At 50.2% G+C, this 26,692-nt stretch overlaps 1 protein-coding gene across 6 annotated transcripts in view; it reads right to left on the bottom strand.

The window, feature by feature from the left end:
* The window catches only part of DOCK6 (dedicator of cytokinesis 6), a 42,714-nt gene extending 34,831 nt beyond the window's left edge, over positions 1 to 7,883 (bottom strand). For all 6 annotated transcript variants that reach the window (XR_013827820.1, XM_079918493.1, XM_079918489.1 and 3 more), the window contains exons 1-2: positions 7,754 to 7,883; positions 262 to 349 (exon numbers count right to left, since the gene is read on the bottom strand). Coding sequence is in view for 5 of the 6 variants with exons in the window: in XM_079918493.1 (XP_079774619.1) it covers positions 262 to 349; positions 7,754 to 7,797 (132 nt within the window). In the remaining variant the exon portion in view is untranslated. The remainder of the gene's footprint in view (positions 1 to 261; positions 350 to 7,753) is intronic.
* Between the last annotated feature and the right edge of the window lie 18,809 nt (positions 7,884 to 26,692).

The raw sequence follows: 26,692 nt of genomic DNA, 5'->3' as shown, positions 1-26,692 counted from the left end.
CCCCACCCTCCCCAGCTGGGTGGTCCAGGCAGCAGGAGTTGCGGGCCACAGCAGGCTGAACTTCTCCCCCACGACCCCGACCACCCACAGGGCTGCTCCCTGCAGAGAGGGGGGTCCACCACCCTCCCACTCACGCTCACTGGGGACAGGAATGGGGACAGTGCTGGGCCAGGACAGGGACCCCCTTCCCTGCCACAGCTGGGTCCCTCCCAGCCTCAGGGTCCCCACAGCAGCGGCGGGGGGGGGCTCCCAAACACTCACCCCCAGGGAGCTGCTGCAGCGCCTGCTGGAGTGGGGAGAGCCACTGCGTTCCCGGGACACCTGCTTCCGCACCTCGGCAGCCACCGTCCTGTGGGGACAGGAAGGGGGTAGTTGGGGGCAGGAGAACTTGGGCAGCGGGGCCCTGGGAACCGGGGCTTCAGAGCCGACCAATTCATTCCATGAGAGGAAAATCCAGGCTATGGAAAGAAAAAAAATCAGGCTCCGGGCCAAGAGAACCCAGGCTTCAGGAGCCACAGATCTCAGCGTGTGGGCCCCAAGGCTGTGGCGCATACATCTCCCCTTTCCTCCTGCAAGCACAGATACAGGGCTGCTGCTGGGCAGGGCCTGAGGGCCACTGATTCCCGCGCGTCCTTCTTCCCCCTGGCCCCCAGGCTCTGAGTCCTGACCCACCAGGACTGGCTTCCAGGTCTGGAGAGAGGCCTCTACTTCCTCATCTGGAGGACCTCTGCCTCTCATCAGGAACGTGAGAACCGTTCCACCCTTGCCAGATAAGTCACTTCTGCCTCTGAACCTCAGTTTATCCATCTGTAGCTGCCCTGCTCTCACAGACCAGTGGAGCTGAGCAGGGGGCCTGGCATTCAGTGGGCATGCCACACACCCACCTTCTCAGGGAGTCTGAGACTGAAGCTGACTGTGTGTAAGAGGCCAGCATGACTCTCAGAGAGCACAACCCAGCCACCAAGGTCGGTGCCGTGGCCTTCATGGGCCGCCTGCATCTACGCTGACCTTCAGAGTCCCAGAGGACGAGGGTGAAGGGGCAAGACCCACAGCGGAGGGGGCCAGCACGGGAATTTCGAACAAATCCTACAGGGGCAGGGATTCCCCAAGCTCTCAATTCCCTCAGCTGAGCTTGGAAGGAGAGGGAGCCATGCAGTTATCTGGGGGAAGAGTGTGCCAGGCAGAGGGAACAGCGAGTGCAAAGGCTCTGAGGCTAGGCTCTGTTCTCTGGGCCTGGAAATCCCTGCTCCCTGGGGTCTCTGTGAAAACAGGACTAGGACTGTGTTGTCCCTGTGGAGGCCCCAGCACTGGATCCCACACATAGTAGATGCTCAATAAATTTTTTTTTTTTTTTTTGGCTGCGCCACATGGCTTGTGGAATTTAATTAATTAATTTATTTATTTATTTGCGGTACGCGGGCCTCCCACTGCCGCGGCCTCTCCCGCTGCGGAGCACAGGCTCCGGACGCGCAGGCCCAGCGGCCATGGCTCACGGGCCCAGCCGCTCCGCGGCATGTGGGATCTTCCCGGACCGGAGCACGAACCCGCGCCCGCCGCATCGGCAGGCGGACTCCCAACCACTGCACCACCGGGGAAGCCCGGCTTGTGGAATTTTAGTTCCTCGACCAGGGATCACACTCCAGCCTCTGGCAGTGAAAGCACCAAGACCTAACCACTGGACTGCCAGGGAATTCCCATCAATACATGTTTGTTTGTTTTTTTTTTTGCGGTACGTGGGCCTCTCACTGTTGTGGCCTCTTCCGTTGCAGAGCACAGGCTCCGGATGCGCAGGCTCAGCGGCCACGGCTCACGGGCCCAGCCGCTCCGCGGCATGTGGGATCGTCCCGGACCAGGGCACGAACCCGTGTCCCCTGCATCGGCAGGCGGACTCTCAACCGCTGCGCCACCAGGGAAGCCCAATAAATGTTTTTTTGATGGAATGAGTGAATCCCTTCCAATCTCCCTCTTGGTCCAACTTGCGTAAATCTACTGTCAGTTGGGGGAAGCCCCTTATCTTTTAGCTGTGTGGCTTTGGACAGGTGGAACAACCTTTCTGGGCCTCAGTTTCTCTTAAAATCAGGAAGGCAAGGCAACGGCTGAGGGGTTCAGGCCTCAATAGCTCCTGCTTCCCTCTTTTCTCTTATGCTTGGAAATTTTCTTAATAAAAAGTTGTACCCCTGGGACTTCCCTGGTGGTGCGGTGGCTAAGACACCGTGCTCCTAACGCAGGGGGCCCAGGTTCGATCCCTGGTCAGGGAACTAGATCCCACATGCTGCAACTAAAGACCCCACATGCTGCAACTAAGATCCAGAGCAACCAAATAAATAAACATTTTTAAAAAATAAAATAAAAATAAAAAGTTGTACCCCATAAAGCGCTATGTTGAGGGTTGCAAATGTGGCCCACAAGCGTCCAATGCAATGGATGTGTGAGGTGGGCCCAGGAAAGACAGGTGTGGAGTGGGGATAATTAGGAGCTTCAGCCCTGCCTGTGAGCCTCCGAACTCAAATCCGTGTGGGTCAAACAAAACTTGGCCACGACCCTGATCCAATGTGGGGTCTCCAATTTGAGACCCCAGCCTCATTCCTTCTCTGTCCCTGGATTCTATTTCTTTTCTCTGTCAACTGTCTCAGAGTCTTGCTTCTGTTGGACGGGAGGTGCGGGGAAGCGGGGAAGGGAAGAGAAGCTTGTAGGAAATTCAAAGAATGTTAAAAATGAGGGATTTGTGGAACTCCCTGGCGGTCCAGTGGTTAGGACTCCGTGCTTTCACTGCTGAGGGCCCAGGTTCAGTCCCTGGTTGGGGAACTAAGATCCTGCGAGCCAGGCGATGCTTGGGGGGAGGAAAAATTAGGGATTTGTCCTCAAATTCCCGAAGTCCAGGCCACTTCCTCTGGAAGCATGGGCACACAGAGGAGGATTGGGGGTGATTTACGAAAGATGCCGTATCAGGGAACCTGTCTGTGCCCTGGTCCCAGCTGTTCTGCAGCTGCTGCCCCAGGACAGGGAGGGGGGTGGGGAGGGCTGAGCCTCCAGCTTCATTTTGCCACGGGCCTTAGAGTGAGGCCCCCAGAGTGGGAGAAGGCTGGGTCCACAACGGTGTGGCCACAGGAGCCAGTTTACTGAGTCACAGAGCTCTGCACTTGGAGCTGGGCGAGCAGGGGTGAATGACATCTTTTCTCTGGACCTCTGGGCTCGGGACAGTACCCACGACTTATTGAGCTGTTCTGAGTGTAGGGCCTGGCACATAGTAAGTGCTCAATTAAAGCTAGCTGTCCCCACGTTGCCTCACAGAGCATCCTGGGAAACTGGAATTCCTGACCCTGCTTTGTATACCAAAGGTGAGTGAGGCTCAGAGAAGGGTCGTGAGGCACCCAGGGTCACACAGCAGAATGCAGCGGTGCCCAGAATTGAACCCTGGTCAGCTGGAGGTCAAAGTCCTTTAGCGCTAGGCATTCCATGATGGGGAGCAGGGCCAAGAACAGGGGCTCCAGAACCTGCCCCTTCCCTGTCCACACTCACCCGCTCCCCACTCCGAAGAGCAGTCCCATCCAGTCTCGAGGCTTCAACACCATCTAAACACCAACAGATCCTCAAATCTGCCCCATGACCGTAACCTGCCCTCCCATCATCCTCTCTGTCTCACTAAGGGCAGCCCTACTCTCTTGGACGCTTGGGACCCACACCTGGGAGTCACCGTCAACCCCTCTCTCTTTCTCACTCCCACATCAGATCTGCTTCAGATGTTCCCGTGGACCACATTTCAAAAAGGGAGGCAAAATGCTGAGCTGAATTCAGTGGGTTTTCTCAGGAAGGGATCTCAGCATTCAATGAGGGAAACTGCAAAGATCAGGTGGTGGGTTTTAGCTATTGGTGAGAGGTGAAAACTCCACAACCCTATGTGCTACTAAAGAGATGCTCAGAGGGGAAACATGAAGCAGTGGCATCACTGGGAATTCATGTGAGACTGTGTACCTCCCCTCCAGGGCTGGCCAGATTAACAGAGGACTACTCTCACAGGGGAGGAGGATGACAAAACCAGAAACAAGAATGGCTTAAGCCTTGATGCTGTGTTCCCACTTCTGCAAAGAGTGAGGGAAGAAAATGAGTAAATATAAAACCATGAAGAGATTCCTCCTCATATCCCACCCTACCCCTCCTGGACTGACAGAAGAATTTAAAGGCAAATAATATGAGTGCCAGCAAGGATGCAGAGCAATGGGAACCCTCATCTGCTGCTGGAGGAACCCCTCTGGAAAACCATCTGTAAATTTACAGGCAGAGTTGAAAATATGCCAATCCAGCAATTCCACTCTGAGGCGTAGATACTCAGGAGGAAATACATGGCCGAGAATGTTCATGGCAGCTCTGATCATGACAGCCTCAAAGGGAAACAACTCACAAGATCCTTGACCAAAGATGGAGAACACACAAGAAACAGGGGGAATAGTATGCAGCAATGAAAAAGGATGAGCCAGACTACAGTCGGCAGCACGGATGCTGCCGACATTACGCTGCCACATAGGACTTGACATCCTGTGTGGTTCCGTTTATGAGATGTTCTAAACAGACAAAGCCAACCCACTGCAGATAGGAAGCCAACTTGGATGGAGAAACCATAATGTAAGTGAGGAAGAAACAGTAGCTACCACCAGCATGGCCGTCCCCTGAGGGGCAGAATCAAGTGCAGATCACCTTGAGAGGGGCCTGCTGGAGTGGGGAGGCTTGGGAAGGTAGAGACGGCCCCCCTTTTTTTTTTTTTTTGGCAGCATCACACAGCATGCAGGATCTTAGTTCCCCGACCAGGGATTGAACCTGTGCCCCATGCAGTGGAAGCACGGAGTCCTAACCACTGGACAGCCAGGGAATTCCCAAGACAGCCCGTCTTGATCCGAGTGACTTTTCCCCTGGCACTTGTTTCATGATTACTCCTTACTTAAACTTAGCATTTTTCTGTCTACATGTCATCTGTTACAATTTTTTTAAAGGTAAAAAATAATCACCTACGCCTAAGCTCACGTCTGCAAATATATTTGGGGACAGGAGTGGGAGGAAGATATTTCCTGGAAATCCCACAGGTACTTTTGGAATTTCGTCAATGTCTTGTCGTGCTCCCACCCCTCCAACAAAGCATTTCTTTAAATGAGAACGGCAAACTGCCCCACATCAGACAACTGAGGGGCAAAATAATGACACTGCTCTCAGAAGCCTGGGAAGCATGAATGGACATCCTTGCGGACAGGAGAGGGCAGGAAGAGGCACGGTTTCCAAGACTGTTCTCAACTCTGGAGCCACACACTCTTGGGCTACTTCCCCCCCGAGAGACCCTTGAGAGTGACCTAACCACTTTGGGTTTTGGTTTCAATAGTTATACCGATGTCAACGGGCTCTGGTGACAATTAGTGACATCTCAGATGGGGACCAGCATGCGATAAGCACATTAGAAGTGCTGGTCATGGGAATTCCGTGGCGGTCCAGTGGTTAGGACTCCAGGCTTCCACTGCAGGGGTCATGGGTTTGATCCCTGGTCGGGGAACTAAGATCCCGCAAGCCAAACCAAGCCACACAGCCAAAAAAAAAAAAAAAAAAAAAAAAAAGTGCTGGTCGTTATCACCATTCCAGATTGGACTTTATTTTAAAGAGTACAAGTCAAAAAAAAAAAAAGAACATTATGTTGCATACAATACTATTTGTGCGTGTTGTGTACGTTCATAAGAGTTTGTTTGTTGTTGTTCCTTCTGGCCATGCCTCGCGGCTTGCAGGATCTCAGTTCCCTGACCAGGGATCCAACCCGGGCCCCTGCAGTGAAAGCGCCGAGTCCTAACCACTGGACCACCAGGGAATTCCCGAGTCTGTATTTTTAAGTTGTCCCCCCAAATCTTTGTTTTAAATGGACCTGTTCATTAGGAAACTGGGGGACTGTCTAATATTCAGATTAATATGGCATTTGTGGAATGAATAGTTGAATGAACAAGCAGATGAATATAGGCCTAGGTCTGAGCATGTAGATACCTGGGTGCCCACCAGTCTGCTGAGACCTTGTCAGAGGGTGGCTGGAAGACTTGAGCCATTTGCTTGTGGTTCACTGGGGCCCCAGGATCTTTCTCTGCTTTTCTTACCCTGAACTCTATAGAGCAACCATTCCCCAGGGCAAAACCCAGGGCCTCTCTTTCTCACTTGAGTGGACGCCAGGACCCAAGGACATAGGGACCGAGAGGCAAAAAAACAGACAGCAATAACCTCCCCAAGCTCAGAAACACCAAAGGTCCAAGAGACAGGAACGATTCAGAGACACAGAGATAACAGAACATAAAAATTGCCCAACCACTATGCCCCAGACACCAGGTCACAATGTCCCTCCTCTGTTCCGAACTCTTCATGGCCCCCACCTCACTCAGGGTAAAAGTTAAACTCCTCCCCACAACCCACAAGCCCTGTACAACCTGCCCCCCTCCTCACTCTGCTCCAGCCTGACTGGCTTCCTCAGATGCTCTGTGAACATCTGCTCCTGCCCCTGGGCCTTTGCACTTGCCCTTCCCTGTGTTTGGACTGCTCTTCCCCCATGTCTGGGCATGGACCCCTCCCTCACCTCCAACAGATCTTTGTTTAAATGCCACCTTCTCCTCCAGGCCTTCCTGACCCGCCTCCCAGATCTAAAATAGTCCTCACATTCCCCATCTCCCTTCTCTGCCTTGTATGTCCTGATACCACTTACCACTAACATATAATCTACTTTATCCTGCTTCTCCTCTGCCTCCCCCACTGTATCTGCCCCCAAGGGTGGGATCTTTTCTTGTGTCTCCGTCAGGGCAGGGCTGACTCTTTCACCTGGGGCTGATCAGGGGAGGTCCCTGCCCGCCTCCCGCCCCACCCCACCCCACCCCTGCCCCGCTGTGAGAGAAACACCCCCCACCCCAGCAGATTCTGAACCCACTATTGGAGGCAAAGACCCGAATGGGAGAAAGGCTCTTCAGCCCCAGAGAGTCTGACATCCCCCTCCCTGGTCAATCTCTTACAATCACCAGTGGCCACGGAAATGGATCCCCCAGCGCCTGGCGCCTGTCCCCTCCCCCCGTCTGCCCACCAGCTGGTTCCGTCCCCCGCCCCCACTCCTTCCATTCAATCACCATCCATCTCCAGAGCGTCCAGCCGGTGCTGGGAGAGCCTGAAGCAGGGCTGGGGGCGGGGGGACATTCACAGCTGTCCCCTGCCCCCCAGACAGCTGGGCACGGGACCCTCGCGGGGAGAAGATTACGGGAAACTTCCCGAGGAGGTTCAAAGGCCGCCAGGAGCACCATCCCTGTTCCCAAATCTCGGCGCCTGATGCGTCCCTGCCCCACACCAGGCCCAGAGGATGGGACGGAAAAAGCCCCCCAACTCCCACGCTTGAGGAGCTAGGGGGCCGGGGGAGGAGCCAGGAGATGGGTAGGACGCGCGGAGGGCGCCGGGCAGCGCTTTCCCCGCGCCGCCTCCTCCAGGAAGGCCCCCCGGGCACGCCCCCACGCGTCCCACCGGTTCCAAGGGAAGACCTCAGCCACCACCGCGCCCGCAGCCCCTCCGCGACCCCCAGCCCGGAACCCCCCCGTCCTCCCCACCTCCCCACGCCTGCGCCCCCGGCCGGAGGAAGCGGGCCGGAGCTGGCCAAGGCGGAAGGAGCTTGAACGGGGGGCGCCCAGAAGAGGGAGGGCCGGGCCGCCCCGGGGCGGGGCTCCGACACGTGGGGGCGGCCCGGGAGGGGGCCCGGCGGCCGCACTACCTGTTGATCTTGTGCGCGAAGGCGCGGCGCTCGGCTACCGCCATGGTGCTCCGCGCGTCCAGCCGCCGGCCCCGCCGCTGCAACCCCGCGCACCGTCCCCGCCGTGGCCGCCGCCACCGCCGCCTCCCGGTTCTGGGCAGCCCGGGCTGGGCGGGGCCGGGGGCGGGGCCCTTCCGGGTGTCCCGGGCCGCTCCGTGCTGCCCCTGCTGGCCGGAGGGGGCGCGGGTCCCCCGGCCGCCTTTGCGGCCCTCGAGGCTGGCCTGGGGAAACTGAGGGGGGGCAGGGGAGGAGAGGATACGGGACTGAGGCTGGGGGCCTCGGACTTCCTCCCGGGGGCTGCTCTTTCTGCCCTCTGGCTAGCAATCACTATAATCACCATAATAATTATAATCTCGAGCGTTTGTTAAGCACGGCCCTGTAGTTCTGATATGTGGGAGGACCTATCCTTTCCGCCATTTTACAGATGAGTAAACTGAGGCACAGGGATGTTCAGGCGCTTACCTAGGGGTCTCCATGGGATGTGCCCCAGTCTGGGGTGAGGGCAGAGGAGTCCAGTTGGGCTCCAAGGCGCTAGGAGATGTGACACAGGACCCGGTGGCAGGACCTGAGTGAGCCAGTCTGGGAGGCTGGACCGGCCCAGCCGCCTCCAGTGCAGGGAGGATGTGCGGATGTCTTGGCCAGTATGTGGTCTAAAATCTCTCCCCAAAAGTTCCTCTACCAGCCCCAAGGCAGCAGTCTTAGTGGATTCTCTAGCCCCCACTCAGCACCTGCATATGCCAATTTCTCGCTCACCTCCCAGGCTTTGCATGCCCAGGTGCCTCCTCCTGATGGCCCTTCTAGCCCTGGTTAGAAAAGGGCCTAGGAACTGGGGGCTGAAGAATGCTAGGGCTCAGCTCTACCTCAGGGCCTTTGCATGTGCTGTTCCCATTCCTGTGTATGGGTGCTGTCATTATTCCCCCCTTTTACAGATGAGGAAACAGAGGCCCAGGACTTCCCTGGTGGTCCAGTGGTTACAACTTCGCCTTCCAATGCAGGGGGTGAGGGTTCGATCCCTGGTCGGGGAGCTAAGATCCCACATGCCTCAGCCAAAAAACCAAAACATAAAACAGAAACAATATTGTAACAAATTTGGACCTCCCTTGTGGTGCAGTGGTTACGAATCCGCCTGCCAGACACGGCGGGGCCCTGGTCCGGGAAACTCCCACACTCCACGCACTAACTAAGACAGTGGGCCACAACTATTGAGGCTGTGCTCTAGAGCCCGCGAGCCACAACTCCTGAGCCCGCGTGCCACAACTACTGAAGCCTACGCTCCTAGAGCCCGTGCTCCGCAACAAGAGAAGCCACCGCAATGAGAAGCCCATGCACCGCAATGAAGAGTTGCCCCCGCTCAGCAGAACTAGAGAAAGCCTGTGCACAGCAACGAAGACCCAACACGGCCAACGATAAAAATAAATAAGTAAAATTTTTAAAATATGTATTGTAACAAATTCAATAAAGACTTTAAAAATGGTCCACACCAAAAAAGATCTTTAAAAAAAAAAAAAAAGGAAGAAAACTGAGGCCCAGAGAAGCAGAGTGACTTGCCCCAGTTGCCCAGTGGATCAGTGTCAGATCCTGAGCCCACAGGAGGGAGGCCTGGACTGTGGGGCCCCAGGCTCCTGAGGGCACAGGAGGGTGGCTCCCAGCCTGGCATGTGACATGCGCGCACCTTCCCAAGTGGTCCAGCCACTTTGGCCCGGGAGATGCCAGGTGTAACCCTGCTCATCACGCCCTGGTGTGCCCCACCCCGGGTCACCCTTGCTGCAACCTGCAGCCTCCCAGGCTAAAGTCCTTGCCTCGCCTTTCAGTCTGCTGGTAGCTGCTGGGCAGGAAACGTGAAGATGAGCAAAGACTGGCGGGTTTCTCCACTCCTCTTTGCCTATTTCCAGTCCAGCCCCCATCATACCTGGTCTCCCAGCTCCCGCCCTCACCCCTCACAGTTTGTTTTCCCCTCGATGGTCAGAAGGAGCCTGGGAACACCCAAATCAGATCAGCTCCCTCCTCTGCTTAGAATCCTTCATGGCTCCCACCTCACTCAGAGTAAAAGCCAAAGTCCTCACTGTGGCCCACAAGGCCCTGCATGATCTGATCTTGTCACCTCCCTGCCATCCCCTCCTCCCATTGTCTTCCTTAATCACGCCACTCCAGCTGCCCACCTCTTCCATGTGGCTCTAAAGACTAGGGCGCAACTCCACCTCAGGGCCTTTGTACATGCTGTTCTCCTTCCCACACGTGGGTGCCATCACCATACCCCTTGTACAGATGAGGAAACTGAGGCTCGGGGACGCAGAGTGACTTGTGCCATTTTACCCAACGAATCAGTGTCAGATCTGTAATTCCAGATCTGTGGCCCAGGGAGCCTGACTCCAAAGTGGTTGTCTCTAAATACCAGCTGGGGGACTTCCCTGGTGATCCACTGTTTAAGAATCCGCCTTCCAATGCAGGGGACGCGAGTTCAATCCCTGGTCGGGGAACGAAGATCCCACATGCCGCAGGGCAACTAAGCCTGTGGGCCACAACTAGAGGGCCCACACGCTGCGACTACTGAGCCCACGTGCTCTGGAGCCCAACCGCCACAGCTAGAGAGAAGCCCGCACGCTGCAACGAAAGATCCCACATGCTACAACAATGATCCTGTGTGCCTCAACTAAGACCCAATGCAGCCAAATAAATAAATATTTTAAAATAAATAAATAAATAAATACTAGTTGGGGGACTTCCCTGGCGGTCTAGTGGTTAAGACTCTGCGCTTCCAATGCAGGGGGCACTGGTTCGATCCCTGGCCGGGGAATTAAGATCCCAAGTGACGCTCAGGAATGGCCAAAAATAAAATAATAAAATAAAATAAAATAAATACCACTTGGATCCCAATCCAGGCCAGGCTGTGTGACCCAGGGTAAATCTCTCAACCTCTCTGAGCCTCTGTTTCCTCATCTGCTCAGTGAGGGGTGGGGTCAGCACTAAGCTCCAGGCCCTTGTGGGAGCTGATTCCACACAGGAGCCAGTGGGGGCTATGAGCCCTGTCTTAGTGGAAAAACTTCTTCAAGGAACCCTCCAAATAAAGGTCCTGCTCTAGCTACCTGCCCACCCTGGTGCCCGCCAGACTTGATTAACAAGGCAGTTCCTCTCCAGGATATGACCAGGCCTGACTCAACCAGGCGGGGCTGGGGTGACCCCGGCAGCTGCTCAAACAGAGGCTGAGCTTGGTGGGGACTTTGGCCTCCTCTGGCTGGTGTGGGAGAACAGCCTGTGGGGTCTGACGGCAGCAGCTTGCGGACCTAGGAGGAGGGACTGCACTGGTCCAGGTGGTGAGTTCAGAGTAGGAATGATCACAGGCAGGGCTTGGAGTCCAAAAAGACCTGGATTCCAATGCTGGCTTGGCCACAGCCAGGCTAAGTGACCTGGATGGGGTGGGGGTGGGGCTCTCTGGACCTCAGTTTCCTCACCTGTGAAATGGGGATGTTACCTTCAGAGCCAACCCTGTGGGCCCATGTTCGGTGCCCATGAGATGTTGTCAGGAGAGCACAGAACCCGGGAGATGCTGCCTTTGTCCTATTGTTTTTCCTGCCGCTTCCGGAGCCGGGGGAGGAAGCTGGGAGCCGGCTCAGGGTGTCCAGGCCTGCCTTTGGGAGTTTAAGTCACAAAGACAAAGGCTGGGCCCAGAGAGGCCAGAGGCGCAGGCCACAGGCTTCCTGTTTTTCTTTGAACAGATGGCCAAGCCTCCTGACGCTTGTCTGTGTGGATGCTAATCCACGTCCTTAGTAATCACTTCTTATCCCTCCTGGTGACACTTCTGTCCAGTTTGCTCATTTCCAGTGCTCTGGTCACATTCCAACGTCTGGGAATTTTTCTCCAGGGGTCCCAGACACCCAAGGGGTCCACAAATAGAAGTGGGGGGGGTCCATGAATTTGGAGGGGAAAAACTTGCATCACTCACGCCTGCCCCTGCTCCTAACGTTAACAGTCATTAGAGCTGCTACCGGGCCTCGGTATTTAAGTGTGAGGAAAGTTGTACAAATTCCATCACAATTAAAGCATATTTTGATAACTGTATCGCATGTAATGGGTTTGTAATGGGTTTCCTTTACCATCTGAGGTGTTTTATTTTAGGCACTTACAAACTTCCACTGATAAGGGCCCACGGCACAAAAAGGTCCCCCTACAACACGCCTTTCCCTGCCTAAAGCCTGCTGTGGCTCCCCATTGCTGCAGGAAGGAGCCAAGCTCCTCCCTGTGGCCTACAGACTCCCTCATCTGCCCCATAAGACTGCTCCCCCTTCCTTTTCCCACCTCATTCATTCACTCCAGCAGCATTTATTGAGCACCTGCTGTATGCCAGGCATGGGAAGGAGGTAATGTCAGTGCTGAGACCTGAAGTTCAGGCTGAGTTGGGGAGGCAGGGAGTTCTAGGCAGACGGACCAGCAAGGCAAAGATGGAGAGGAGAAGTAGAAGTCACCCGTGTGCAGCGCAGGGAGGAGAGGATGAGACTCAAGGTTGGTGAGTTTGTGGGATCAGGTCCGGCAGGACCTCCCAGTGGGGGCCTGGGCATAGCCCAGCGGGTAGTGGGGAACCCTGGAGGGGTGCAGAGCAAGACAGGGGCACCCTCTGGTTTGTTTCAGGAAGATCTGATTCTCCTGTCCGGACTGGCCCCTACAGTGACCTTTTCTCCTCTCGAGTTCCCTGTGTCACCTGTCCCACCATTGAAGCACAAGTGCGAGTTGGCTGTAAGGAACTGGGGCACATGTTGCAAGAACTCTCTCACCGACCGACCAGGGCTCTGGGGGACACCTTGCCTCTGTGAGATGGAACCTATGAGGCACATTCACCAGATGAGCCACCTAGGCTCAGAAAGACTCTGGCGACCCAGCTGAGAAGTGGTGGAGTTAGGACTTGAACCCAGCGCCACCTCTTGCATGAAAGCCCTGCCCTCCATCCTGTGGCATTTCCTCCTTAGCACAACTTTTTGGAGCAGGCGGCAATGACTTCCACAAAACTCTATCTTCTAGGTGGAACAAGTTTTCTCAGGCCAGCAACTTCCTGTATCTTTACCACTGCACCTTGCAGTGGTTACGTGCTCCGATGCTCGGGTTCAAATCCTGCACCTTGGCTATGATGCCAGCCTTAAAAGACTCGTGTCACACTTATTAGAATGGCTAAACTAAAAATACCGACAATACCAAGTGCAGATGAGGATGCAGAGAAACTGGGCCTCTCAGATGCTGCTGGTGGTGAGACAGGCCGGGACCTGGGACCCTTTGCTGCCGTGCTTGCACCTGGACAAACGCCTCCTCCAGCAACAAAATACAAAGAAACGATAAGGGACTAAAAATAACTGCATGCATGGGCAGTTGGGGCAAATTATGGACAAGATACAAAAAGGCCAAAAACACACACAGCACCACCATGGGGGTGGACAGACCGCCTAAGCCACCCCTCCAGGGAACCTGTTACTTGTTTTTGCTCCCTCCTGCTGCAACAGGGGCCCCAATAAAGCCTTGCCTGAATTTCTTGTCTGGCCTCTTATCAATTTCTATCGATTAAGGAGGCCAAGAACCCTGGCTGGGAATAGTGGGAATGCAAAATGGTGAGCCACTCTGGAAAACAGTTTGGTGGTTCTTAAAACACTAAACATGCAACCACTGCACGGCCCAGCAATCCCACTGCTGTGAATTTAGAAATGAAAATTTATGTTCACACAAAAACCTGTACGTCATTATTTACAATAGTTTTATTCATAATCACCAATAGCTGGAAACACTCAATTGTCCTTCAATGGGTGAATATAAAACAAACTTGGGTCCATTCGTACAATGGAATATTCTTCAGCAACATAAAGGAACAAACTACTGATACAGGCAGCAAAGCTTTACGCCCAAATGCTTTATGTTGCAGTGAAAGAGGCCAGGCTCAAAAGGCTGCATGTCGTATGATTCCAAATATATAACATTCTCAGAGAATAGATCTCTAGCATGAGAGAGCAGGTCAGTATTTGCCTGGGGCTGACTACAAAAGGCCAGCATGAGGGAATCTGAGGGATTGTTTCGGAGTTTTGGAGCTCACTGGCAGGACAGCGGATGATGATGACCCAGTAATCAGAGCTGTCGTGGGGGGAATGCCAGGCACTGAGGCACTGAGGCACTGAGGGGGCCCTGATGCAATGTTTGACCCAGCCGGAGGGCTTCTCAGAGGAGGGGGCATCTGAGCTGAGACTTAACAGGCTGTGCTGGCGTCCGGCAGGTGAAGGGCCTTCCAGGCCATGGGAACAGCATGAACAGAGGCCCAGAGGAGAGACATTCAGGAAACCGGGTGGCGTTTATTTGACTGAGTATAGAGATTTTTTTTTTTTTCTTTGAGATTCATCCTTTTTTTCTCTTTTTTCTTTTGGCTGCTCAGCATGACTGGCGGGATCTTAGTTCCCCAACCAGGGATTGAACTGGCAGCCTGGGCAGTGAAAGTGCAGAGTCCTAACCACGGGACCACCAGGGAATTCCCTCCAAAATTCATATGTTGAAGCCCTACTTCCCAGGACCTCAGAATGGGACTGTATTTGGAGACAGGGTGTTTGTTTGTTTTTTAAAATTAATTTTTATTGGAGTATAGTTGATTTACAATGTTGTGTTAGTTTTGTGCTGTACAGCAAAGTGAATCAGTTACACATATACATACGTCCACTCTTTTTTAGATTCTATTCCCATATAGGTCATTACAGAGTGTTGAGTAGAGTTCCCTGTGCTATACAGAAGGTTCTTATTAATTATCTATTTTATATATAGTCGTGTGTATGTGTCAATCAGAAATAGGGTCTTTAAAGAAGTCGTTAAGTTAAAAAGAGGTCCAGGGATTCCGTGGTGGCGCAGTGGTTGAGAATCTGCCTGCCGATGCAGGGGACACAGGTTCGAGCCCTGGTCTGGGAAGATCCCACATGCCACGGAGCAACTAGGCCCGTGAGCCACAACTACTGAGCCTGTGTGTCTGGAGCCTGTGCTCTGCAACAAGAGAGGCTGCAACAGTGAGAGGCCCGCGCACCGCGATGAAGAGTGGCCCCTGCTTGCCGCAACTAGAGAAAGGCCTCGCACAGAAACGAAGACCCAACACAGACAAAAAATAAATTAATAATAAAAAAAAAAAAGAGGTCCAGTTAAGACAAAGCCACCCCAGGGTACAGAGGTGCCATGGGTAAAGAAGAGAATCTCAGAGGACCTGGGATTACCAGGCCACCTGGAGCAATGCAGACAGAGGAGGGGGTGGTCTCCAGGGGGGCAGGGCCAGACGTGGGAGGGAAGGGTCCATGACAAAAACCTGCTCCAAGGGTTCAAGCCACAAAGCAAGGTCTCAGCCTGTTTTCTTTAAGGCCACAGAGGAAATAGTTACTAGTTCAGGGATGGGCTGACCTGACCTCAGCCTTTCGGGCTGAGCTGTGAGTATCTTCTCTCCACAGCTTCTCTCTACACTCCCGTGGATGGACAGCTGACCTCGGGCTACCCTCAGCCTGCAGTTTCTCCTTACCTCCAGCTCAGAAGCAAAAACTATACTTTAAAAAAAAAATAGCTTTGGGACTTCCCTGGTGGTCCAGTGGTCAAGACTCCATGCTCCCAATGCAGGGGGCCTGGATTCGATCCCTGGTCAGGGAACTAGTACCTGCATGCCGCAACTAAGACCTGGAGAAGATAAATAAATAAATAAATAAATAAATAAATAAATAAGTAGCTTTACTGTGGGGGAGGGATAAATTAGGAGTTTGGGATTAACATATACACACTACTGAGTAGATATATGTGTATGTATAACTGATTCACTTTGCTGTACACCTGAAACTAACACAACATTGTAAATCAACTATACATCAATAAAAATGAAAAAAAAAACAAATGCACTACTGTATATAAAACAGATAACCAGTAAGGAGCTACTGTACAGCACAGGGAACTATACTCAATATTTTGTAATACCCTATAAGGGAAAAGAATCTGAAAAAGAATATATATATATATATATATATATATATATAACTGAATCACTTTGCTGTATACCTGAAGCTAACACAACATTGTAAATCAATTATACTTCAATAAATTAAATTAATTTAAAAATAGCTTTATTGAGATATAATTCACATACCACACAATGTCCCATGTAAAGTGTACTCCAGTGGTTTTTAGTATTTTCACAGATAAATGCAAACTTCATCATGGTCAGTTGTAAAATATTTTCATTACTCAGAAACTCCTGTACCCTTAGCTCTCACCCTCTTGTCTCCTGTCCCCTGTCCCCATCCCCTGAGCCCTGTGTAACCACTAACCTACTATCCTGGACTTCCTAAGACTGGAATAAAATAACATGTGGTCTTTTGCATCTGACTTCTTTCACTTAGCATAATGTTTTCAAGGTCCATCCTTGTTGTAGCGTGTGTTGGAACTTCATTCCTTATGTGGCTGAATAATAAATATTTCATTGTATAGATATACCCCAATTTGTTCATCCATTCATCAGTGGATGAACTTTTGGGTTGTTTCCACCATTTGACTATTGTGAATAACGAACGCTTCTCTGAACATCTGAGTACAAGGTACTTGTGTGTGGTTAGGACTCCGAGCTCTCACTGCCGAGGACCCAGGTTCGATCCCTGGTCCGGGGAACTAAAATCCCACAAGTTGCAAGAAGTGCCCCCCCCCAAAAAAGGAAAAGTCAGCAAAGTACTCGAGTGGACGTATGTTTTCATGTCTCTTGGGTGCATATCTAAATGGGTCAGATGGTAATTCTATGTTTAACCTTTTGAGGAACTGCCAGACTGTTTTCCAAGGTGGCTGTGCCATTGTACATTCCCACCAGCAGTGTATAAGGGCATCTATTCCTGCACATCCTCACGTGGAAACTCTCCTTGAGCCCATTTTGCAGATAAGACTCAGGTATACTGAGGCCAAGCATGGATCAGGATCCCACAGTCAGTGAGGGGCAGTGCCAGGTCTGGCACCCAGATCTTTAGACCCCAGACACAAGGGTTTTCTCATTTCATTGAAGCTTGAATAAAGAGTTGATGGGTCTTTATTGAGCTCCTACTGTGTACCAGGCACTGAAGACATCCAGTGAACAAAGCAGACAGGAATCTTTGCAACTGTGAGGAGTAGGGGCATGGAGAGGACCTAGATTATTTAAAATAATGTTACTAAGTTTAATATAAGGTAGAAAAATTTGGAGGAATATATGGGATTAAAAGGAACTCTTTTGGGACTTCCCTGGCGGTCCAGTGATTAGAAGCAGTTTCACTGCCAAAAAAATAAGTTGGGGGACTCTCTTTTTCTAGGTGGCTATCAATTTTTACAATGTTTGGATGTTTTTACACTAAGCATAGGTTATTTTTTTATGCTCTTTTTAAATTGTGGTAGGATATATATAACACAAAATTTGCCATTTTAACTATTTTTAAGTGTACAGTTCAGTGGTGTTAATTACATTCACAATGTCATGCGACCATCACCACTATTTAATTCCAAAATTTTTTATCGCCCCAAACAGACGTTCTGCACCCATTAGGAATAACTTCCCTGATACCACCCCTGGTAACTTTTATTCTCTCTTCTGTCCCTGTCAGTTTGCCTATTCTAGGTATTTCTCTTTTTTAAAAAAAAAATTTATTGCAGTATAATTGATTTATAATTTTGTGTTAGTTTCAGGTGTACAGCAAAATGAATCAGCTATATGTATACATATATCCCCTCTTTTTCAGATTCTTTTCCCATAAAGGCCATTACAAAGTACTGAGTAGAGTTCCCTGTGCTATATAGCAGGTCCTTATTAGTTTCTTTCTTTCTTTCTTTAAAATTTATTTTATTCAAGTGTAGTTGATTTACAATGTTGCGTTAATTTCTGGTATACAGCAAAATGATTCAGTTATACACATGTACACATTCCTTTTCATGTTCTTTTCCATTACAGTTTATCACAGGATATTGACTACAGTTCCCTGTGTTATACAGTGGGACCTTGTTGTTTATCCATCCTATATATAATAGTTTGCACCTGCTTATCCCAAACTCCCAGTCCACCCCTCCCCCACCCCAGATATTTCATATAAGTGGCATCATAAGCACAGACTATTTTTGTGATGAAAAATGGCCAGACTTCATTTTGTTTTTAAATACTTGGTGCCAGCAGTCACACCTGCCCATATTAAACACACAAAAGGTGTCAAGGGATGCCTGTTGGGTCTTCGGGTGTTAGAAGGGCTGCAGATGGGGGGCCAGAGGCTACCCCTGGCAGACTCTGAAAGCCAGGCCCAGGAACAGGAGGTGAGGATGCAGATGTAAGGCTGGACTTCCAAAGGAGACAGCTGTGGGCTCAGAGTCTCCTTTGCCTCATGGAAGCCTGAGAGCTCCCTGGCCCAAGGAATAAGGGGGTCAGACCGGAGTCCACCAATAACTGACCAAGTTGCTTTGTCAGGTAGTGATATCCCCGTCACCTGATGTTCTCAGAAAGAAGTCAGGTCCAGGGAATTCCCTGGTGATCCAGTGGTTAGGGACTCTATGCTTCCACTGCTGGGGGCCCAGGTTTGAGCCGCGCGGCGTGGCCAAAAAAAAAGAAAAAAAGAAAGAAGCCAGATTCAATGTTGTAATTGTCTGTTTACACATCTGGGTCCCCAAAATATCTGAGTTTGGGATGATAGGGACTGCATCTGTTTGGCACAATGGTGGGCATATACTGGGTGCTCAATGGATCCTCTTTGAATAAAAAATTGAATGAATTAGAGAGTGGGGAGATGCCACCCATCAGAAAGGAGACTTGACTTTGGACTCAGGAGACAGGCCTTCACATCTCATCTGTGTGGGCTGGGGCACAGGCCTTCTGCCACCGTGCCTCTAGTTTCTTATCTGTAAAATGGGTGTAGTAAGAGCACCTACCTCCAAGGAGGGGAGGGAAGAATCCAGACCATTTGTCAAGCACCTGACATGGAGTAAGGGCTACGGGAAATGTCTACACCAACTCTCTCAGGTCTTTTAAGAGAGAACCACAGAAAACAGTCTGAACCCAGACTGAAAAGGAAATTCCTGTGCTGGGTGGGACTGTTTTCCATGACCCCTGAGGTCCTGGCTAAGTTTCGGGTCAGAGCTGTTTTTTTGTTTCTGCAGATCATCTCTCTCTCGCATGGTCCAAGATGAAGTCGTGGTTTCCAACATCCCTGCCAGGCTCAGCAAGGAGCATCCGCTGAGATGGTGAGAAAACCCTCCCAGGAATGCAGAGGCCTCGGCCGAAGAGGCAGCCTGTCCTCCAGTGCCGCTGCCCCGCCCCCAGGCACCTTTTACAAACAATCAAAACATCCCTCCATTTTCTAAACAATTTCTTCTGCGTGCCAAAGGAATCCGTGTTCACTCTAGACAATTTGGGAACATTTTTCAGAAAAGACTACATAAGAAAAAAAAGTTGCCCAAAAGCCCACCAATGCAGACATTTTTGTGAATTTCCTCCTGGTCATTTTTCCCTACAGAACAGTCATCTGTGCGAATTTTTCAAAAGTTGGGATTGTTCTGAACGCACGACTTTGGGAACTGCTGTGTCCTCTTGGCAACATGACGGGATTTTTCTGTGGGTTTTCCCCACCGTTGACCCTCCAAGGCCATGGTGGATTCTGTACTTTAAGATAAGACTGGGGACTTCCCTGGTGGTCCAGTGGTTACGACTCCATGCTTCCATTGCAGGGGACCCAGGTTCGATCCCTGGCCAGGGAACTAAGATCCCACATGCCATGCATGGTGTGGCCAAAAAAAAAGATAAGAAAGACTGTATATTTGTGGGCAGATGGGTGGACAGCAAAACATCTATGTGGTGGTTAAGACTGAGGCCCTGGGGTCAAATTCTGGCTCCCGCCACTTTCGGACTCCGTGGGACAGTTTTAAGCTTTGTGCCTCAGTTTCCTCATCTGTAAAATGGGGATATATTACTCCACTTAATCTCACAACAACCCTGGCCCCCACAGTGAGTCAACAGCAGAGAAAGGATGTTCTTAAGGATGACACCGCACTGCCTTCCCAGCAAGTTATAAAAATCACACCTTCAGTGCTACGTTATTTATATAAAATCACAAAACACGCATTCAACGCTGTCTGCTTTGCCATGATTCATTATATCCAGCCTACATGCTCTATGGAGCTTTCTGTATTTGTGTTCTATGTCCTCATTAAAAAAAGATTGTTTAAATAAATTAAATGGCAAACAGCACAAATGAGTTTGGAGCAAAAAACAGATGCCATTACCAGATTTCTTTTTTTTTTTTTTTGCGCCGGCCTCTCACTGCTGTGGCCTCTCCCGTTGCGGAGCACAGTCTCCAGACGCGCAGGCTCAGAGGCCATGGCTCACGGGCCCAGCCGCTCTGCGGCGTGTGGGATCCTCCCGGACCAGGGCATGAACCCGTGTCCCCTGCATCGGCAGGTGGACTCTCAACAACTGCGCCACCAGGGAAGCCAAACAGATATTTTAAAAAATTAATTAATTTTATTTATTTTTTGACTGCATTGGGTCTTCATTGCCACACGAAGGCTTTCTCTAGTTGCAGCGAGGGGGGGGGCTACTCTTCATTGCAGTGCACGGACTTCTCATTGCAGTGGCTTCTCTTGTTGCGGAGCACGGGCTCTAGGCGTGTGGGCTTCAGTAGTTGTGGTGTGCGGGCTCAGTAGTTGTGGCATGCAGCCTCAGTAGTTGTGGCTCACGGGCTTAGTTGCTCTGTGGCATGTGGGATCTTCCCAGACCAGGGCTCGAACCCATGTCCCCTGCATTGGCAGACGGATTCTTAGCCACTGAGCTACGAGAGAAGTCCCGTTACCAGATTTTTAATTTTTTTTTAAGTTTCTCACTAATTTTATTTTATTTTGGGAGGTATTTTTTAAAGTATTTTAATTTAATTTAATTTAATTTAATTTATTTGGCTGTGTCAGGTCTTAGTTGCGGCAGGCAGGATCTTCGTTGCAATATGTGGGATCTTTCATTACAGTGCTCGGCCTCTTCATTGTGGCACATGGGCTTCTCTAGTTGTGGTGTGTGAGCTCAGTAGTTGCGGTGTGTGGGCTTAGTTGCCCCGTGGCATGTGGGATCTTGGTCCCCCAACCAGGGATCAAACCCATGTCCCCTGCATTGGAAGGCAGATTCTTAACCTCTGGACCACAAGGGAAGTCCCAGTACTTCTTTTCTTATTGAAGTATAGTTGACTTACAGTATTATATTAGTTTCAGGTGTATGACATAGTGATTCAATATTTTTATAGGTTATACTCCATTTAAAGTGATTACCAAATAATGAACTTTGTTTTTAATTAATAGAATTTAGTTTTTCAAAGTTTTAGGCTTACAGAAAAATTAAATGGAAAGTACAATTCTCACATATCTCCTCTGTCCCTGCTCACAGTTTGCTTTATTATTAACATCTAGCATTAGTGTGGTAAATTTGTTAAAACCGATGAACCAATATTGATACATTATTATCAACTGAAGTCCATGGTTCACATTAAGTTCACTCTTGGTGTTGTACATTCAATGGGTTTTGACCAGGGCACAAGGTCTTGTATCCGCCAGTACAGCGTCGTCGTGCAGAACAGTTTCACTGCCTTAAAAATCCTCTGTGCTCCCTGTATTCCTCCCCCCAACTCCTGTCCCTACCCCCACCCTGAATCCCTGCTACCCAATGATATTTTCTTTTTTTTTGAGCCTTGGAACATGCGGGATCTTAGTTCTCCCACCAGGGATTGAACCCCTGCAGTGGAAGTATGGAGTCCTAACCACTGGACAGCCAGGGAAGTTCCCCAATTATTTATGTTTTTAATTTTTAAAAATATTTATTTGGTTGGTTGCACCAGGTCTTAGTTGCGGCTCGCCGGCTCCTTAGTTGCAGCATGAGGGATCTTTAGTTGTGGCATGTGAACTCTTAGTTGCAGCATGCACGTGGGATCTAGTTCCCTGACCAGGGATCAAACCCAGGCCCCCTGCATGGCAGTTTGGAGTCTTATCCACCACGCCACCAGGGAAGTCCCTCACCCAATGATTTTTACAGTTTGTATAGTTTTGCCTTTTCCAGAATGTCACATGGTTGGAATCACACTGTACGTAGCCTTTTCAGACTGGCTTCTTTCACTTAACAATATGCATTGAAGCTTCCTCTTCAATCAATTCTGTTCCGCAGAAATATTGTCTGAATTAACATATAGCCTCTTTCTTTAACCACCAGTCACAACCAATCCCCTGTTGATGGAATTTAGATTGCTTCTCCCTTTTCACATTTATAAATAATGGCGTGATGAACATCTCTAGAGCCACAGCTTTGGGCTTCCTTAGGAGAGACAGGTGAATTGCTGGCATCTGCTTATTTCAATACCTAGTGCCAAACTACCCTTCTGCTAGATGTACCAATTTACACCCCGCTTGACCTTATATTTTAATTGGATAGGTTTCCAGGCATTTATTTGGCCTGGAGTGCTTCCCAAATCTGATGTAAAATGACCAAGATTTTATTTATTTATTTATTTATATTGGGGTATAGTTGTTTTACAATATGGTGTTTGTTCCTACTGTACAGTGAAGTGGAGTTCCCTGTGCTACATAGCAGGTTCTCATTAGTTATCTATTTTGTACATATTACTGTATATATGTCAATCCCGATCTCCCAATTCACCTCATCCCTCTCCTTAGCCCCTTGGTGTCCATATGTTTGTTCTCTACATCTGTGTCTCTATTTCTGCCTTGCAAACAGGTTCATCTGTACCACTTTTCTAGATTCCACATATATGCGTTAATATACAATATTTGTTTTTCACTTTCTGACTTACTTCACTGTGTATGACAGTCTCTAGGTCCATCCACGTCTCTACAAATGACCCAATTTCGTTCCTTTTTATGGATGAGTAATATTCCATTGTATACATATGTACCACATCTTCTTTATCCATTCATCTGTTGATGGGCATTTAGGTTGCTTCCATGACCTAGCTATTGTAAACAGTGCTGCAGTGAACATTGGAGTACATGTGTCTTTTTGTTTGTTTGTTTGTTTTTTTGTTTTTTGCAGTACGCGGGCCTCTCACTGTTGTGGACTCTCCTGTTGCGGAGCACAGGCTCTGGACGCGCAGGCTCAGCGGCCATGGCTCACGGGCCTAGCCGCTCCGCGGCATGTGGGATCTTCCCGGACCAGGGCACGAACCTGTGTCCCCTGCATCGGCAGGCGGACTCTCAACTACTGCGCCACCAGGGAAGCCCACATGTGTCTTTTTGAATTATGGTTTTCTCTGGGTATATGCCCAGCAGTGGGATTGCTGGGTCATATGGTAACTCCATTTTTAGTTTTTTAAAGAACCTCCATACTGTTCTCCACAGTGACTGTATCAATTTACATTCCACCCCACGCAGCTTGTGAGACTTTAATTCCCTGAACAGGGATGGAAACCGGGCCCTTGGCAGTGAAAGCGAGGAGTCCCAGCCACTAGGCCGCCAGGGAATTCCTGTGAGATGTGTTCTCCTGGGGGGTTCTTTAAGCTTTGTGGCTTGTTTCCTTCGCAGTAAGAAGAAGAGGTAGCCGCACCCACTGCCATGAGAGGGCAGTGTCTGGGGGAAGGCCTGACACAGACAGAAGCAATGGTATGTATCCCTAAGATGGGAACTGCTGTGCTAGAAAGCTCTAGGAGATGCCATTTATATGCTTTTAATGGGAGCAGCGGCCCCTACAGTTGTGCAAGGAGGCAGCTCCAGAATCGACACCATCAGCTGCTGAATCATTCAGGGCAACTTGGCAGTTCAAGTTCACAAGTAAATCTTCCTCCATTTTAGATGAAATTCAACAGCTATGCTGATCATGACTTTGCATTCTTCACAGAAGGTACAAACATATCCCTTGGCCTGTACAGGCTAGAGCAGGGTCCTGCAAGATCTCAGAGACTGATGATAAAAAGAAGTGGAGTGAGTATGCCGTGTCGCTGCCTAACTTCCCTGCCTGGTTGATGAATGACCCTCAGTCTTGAATCTCAACACGCTGGCTTGGCTGTGGGTCTGTCTCCTGGCTTGCTAGAACCAACAACACAATGACAGGTGGATAGAACCCAGCAAACCACGAGGAGACGTGTGTCAGACAATGAATGATAGCCTGGAAGGCGTGTCAGCAAATCCACCTGAGGAATTCAAATTATAACCAAAGTGAAATGATGAGAAAGAGACACACTTGGTTCAAATCCCAGCTCTGCCATTTGTTCCCTGGATGAGCTTGTGGAGGTCAGGCCCCCCCCCTCTGGCCTCAGGTTTCACATCTATAAAATGGGCATAAAAGTAATTCCAGCCTCACAGTTGAATGTCCAGTAGCTTGGCTGGGCAATGATTTCTCATCGTGAGGCAGGTTTGCCATAATAATCAGATGATGTGGAAGGCTGGTCACTGCATTAGTTTGCTCGCTCAAGAAGCATTTATTGAGCACCTACTGTGCGCTAGGCACTTTTCTGGGCTCTGAGGACACAGCAGCGCTTTGCAGGGCATGAGGAAGACTTGGCTTTGCTCTGAGTAAAGTGGGAGCCACGGGGGAGTGGTTCTAAACAGCGGATGAACCCAAACGACTCAGGTGCTCACAGGCGCCCTCTGGCGGCCGTCGGGGAAACACACTGTGGGGGGAGGGGAGGAGCCCTGAGACGAAGGAGGAGGCTACTGCACTGGTCCAGGTGAGCGAGGTCAGGGGATGGACCCGGAAAGTGGTGGAAAGCGGTCGCGTTTCGAAGGATCTTAATGGTGGGTGGACCCCGCCCTCCACTTCCTCTCGAGGAAGAGGAATTCCAGACACTTAGATATCTAACCATCGTCCTTTCTGAACATTTCTTTCTACCGGCGGCTGCAGCCGGGTTCTACCTGCGGGGACATCCTTTGGATATCTCAGTCAGGTGGCTGTCTTGGCTGAGGGGGCCACAACTGAGATGCCTACCTGACCGGCAGGTTGCTGGAGGGAGGTGGAGGCACGCCGGCAAACTGGAAGTTGACCCTATGCCCCACCCAGGAAGAAAAGAGCAGGTACTCAGCTCAGCGGCAAGTGGCCACGGGGCGCGGCGTGGAGGAATGGAGGAGGGCAGTTCCAGCATGGTCACATCTCTGGATTTTCCAAGAGAAACTCCAAATCGAGATGTTCAATTGAAAATGTTTTAATTTTTTTTTAAAGCCCAGGCCACCAGCAAGATCTGAACAGCATCCCTATTCTTAGAAAAGGACCCCTCCCTGGACCCTGGACGTGGACCCTTTTCCCAAACCTTTTGCTTCTCACACACACAGGCAGCTGAAATACATGCTGTCGGCTACCCACTGTTTTCTGCTTCTGTTAGTTTCCCATGGCTGCCATAAATTAACATAAGCTTGGTGGTTTAAAACAATAAAAAGGTATTCTCGCACCTTTCTGGAGGCCGGAAGTGTGAAATCAAGGTATCAGCAGAACTGAGTCCTTTCTTACCTCCTCCAGCTTCTGGTGGCTCCTGGCATTCCAAGCTTGTCTTCACGTGGCGTTCTCCTCTCTGTGTCTGTGTCCAAATCTCCCTCTTTTTTTTCTTTTTTATTAAATTAGGACACAGTAACCCTAAGCCATTGGGTTTAGGGCCCAAACCCACCCTAAATCCAGAATGATTTTATCTCGAGATCCCTAACTAGTTACATCTGCGATGATTCTCAAATAAGGTCACATTCGAGGCTCCAGGTCATATAAATTGAATTCGGGGTTGGGGGGAGGTCACTATCCCACCCACTACATTGTCCAAAGGGATCAGAAAGGGATGAAATTCCACAGGAGCTGCAGGAAATGTGTGTTGACATCATTCACTTCCCTCTTTCCCACCCGGAGGCCTCTATCCCCTCTCCATTTATTCATTTTATTATTATTTGTTACTGTGGTAAAATACACACGACAAGAAATTTACCATTTCTAACCATTTTAAAATGTCCAGTTCAGGGGCATGAAGTACGTTCCCATTGTTGTGCAACCATCCCCAACACCCATCTTCAGAACTTTTTTTTTTTTTTTTTTTTTTTTTTGCGGTACGTGGGCCTCTCACTGTTGTGGCCTCTCCCGCTGTGGAGCACAGGCTCCGGACGCGCAGGCTCAGCGGCCATGGCTCACGGGCCCAGCCGCTCCGCGGCACGTGGGATCTTCCCGGACCGGGGCACGAACCCGCGTCCCCTGCATCGGCAGGCAGACTCTCAACCACTGCGCCACCAGGGAAGCCCTCCAGAACTTTTTCATCACCCCAAACTGAAACTCTGTCCCCATGAAACACTGACTCCCCATTCTCCCCTCCCCCCAGCCTCTGACACCCACCATCCTACTTTCTATGTCTAGGAATTTGCTTCCTCTAGGGACACCCTGTAAGTAGAATCACATAGTATTTCTCTTTTTGTGACTGGCTGAGTTGTGTCTTCAAATTCTTATGCTGAAGTTTGAATCCCCAGCATCTTAGAATGTGACTTTATTTGGAGAGAGAGGCTGTAAAGAGATAATTAAGATGAAATGAGGTCACTGGGGTGGGCCCTGATCCAGTATGACTGATGTCCTTATAAGAAGAGGACACACACAGAGGGAAGACTGTATGAGGACACAGGAAGAAGACAGCCAGCCGCAAGCCCAGGAGAGAGCCTTCAGAAGAAATCAGCCCTGCCAACACCTCGATCTCAGACTTTTAGCCTCCAGAATTGGGAGAAAATAAAAGGGTGTTGGTACTTTGCTAAGGCAGTCCTGGCTGACTAATGCACTTGCTTATTTCACCCAGCAAATTTCCAAAGTTCACCTATGTTGTGGCACGTGTCAGAATTTCCTTCCTTTTTAAGGCTGAGTAATACTCCACTGTATACATACACAATCTGATATTCATTCATCCACTGATGGACACTTGGATTGTTGCTACCTTTTGGCTA

The sequence above is a fragment of the Stenella coeruleoalba genome (assembly GCF_951394435.1).
Source record: "Stenella coeruleoalba genome assembly, chromosome: 3".
NCBI lineage: Eukaryota > Metazoa > Chordata > Mammalia > Artiodactyla > Delphinidae > Stenella > Stenella coeruleoalba.
The sequence above is the reverse complement of the archived record's forward strand: the minus strand, read 5'-3'. Positions and strand labels throughout refer to the sequence as shown.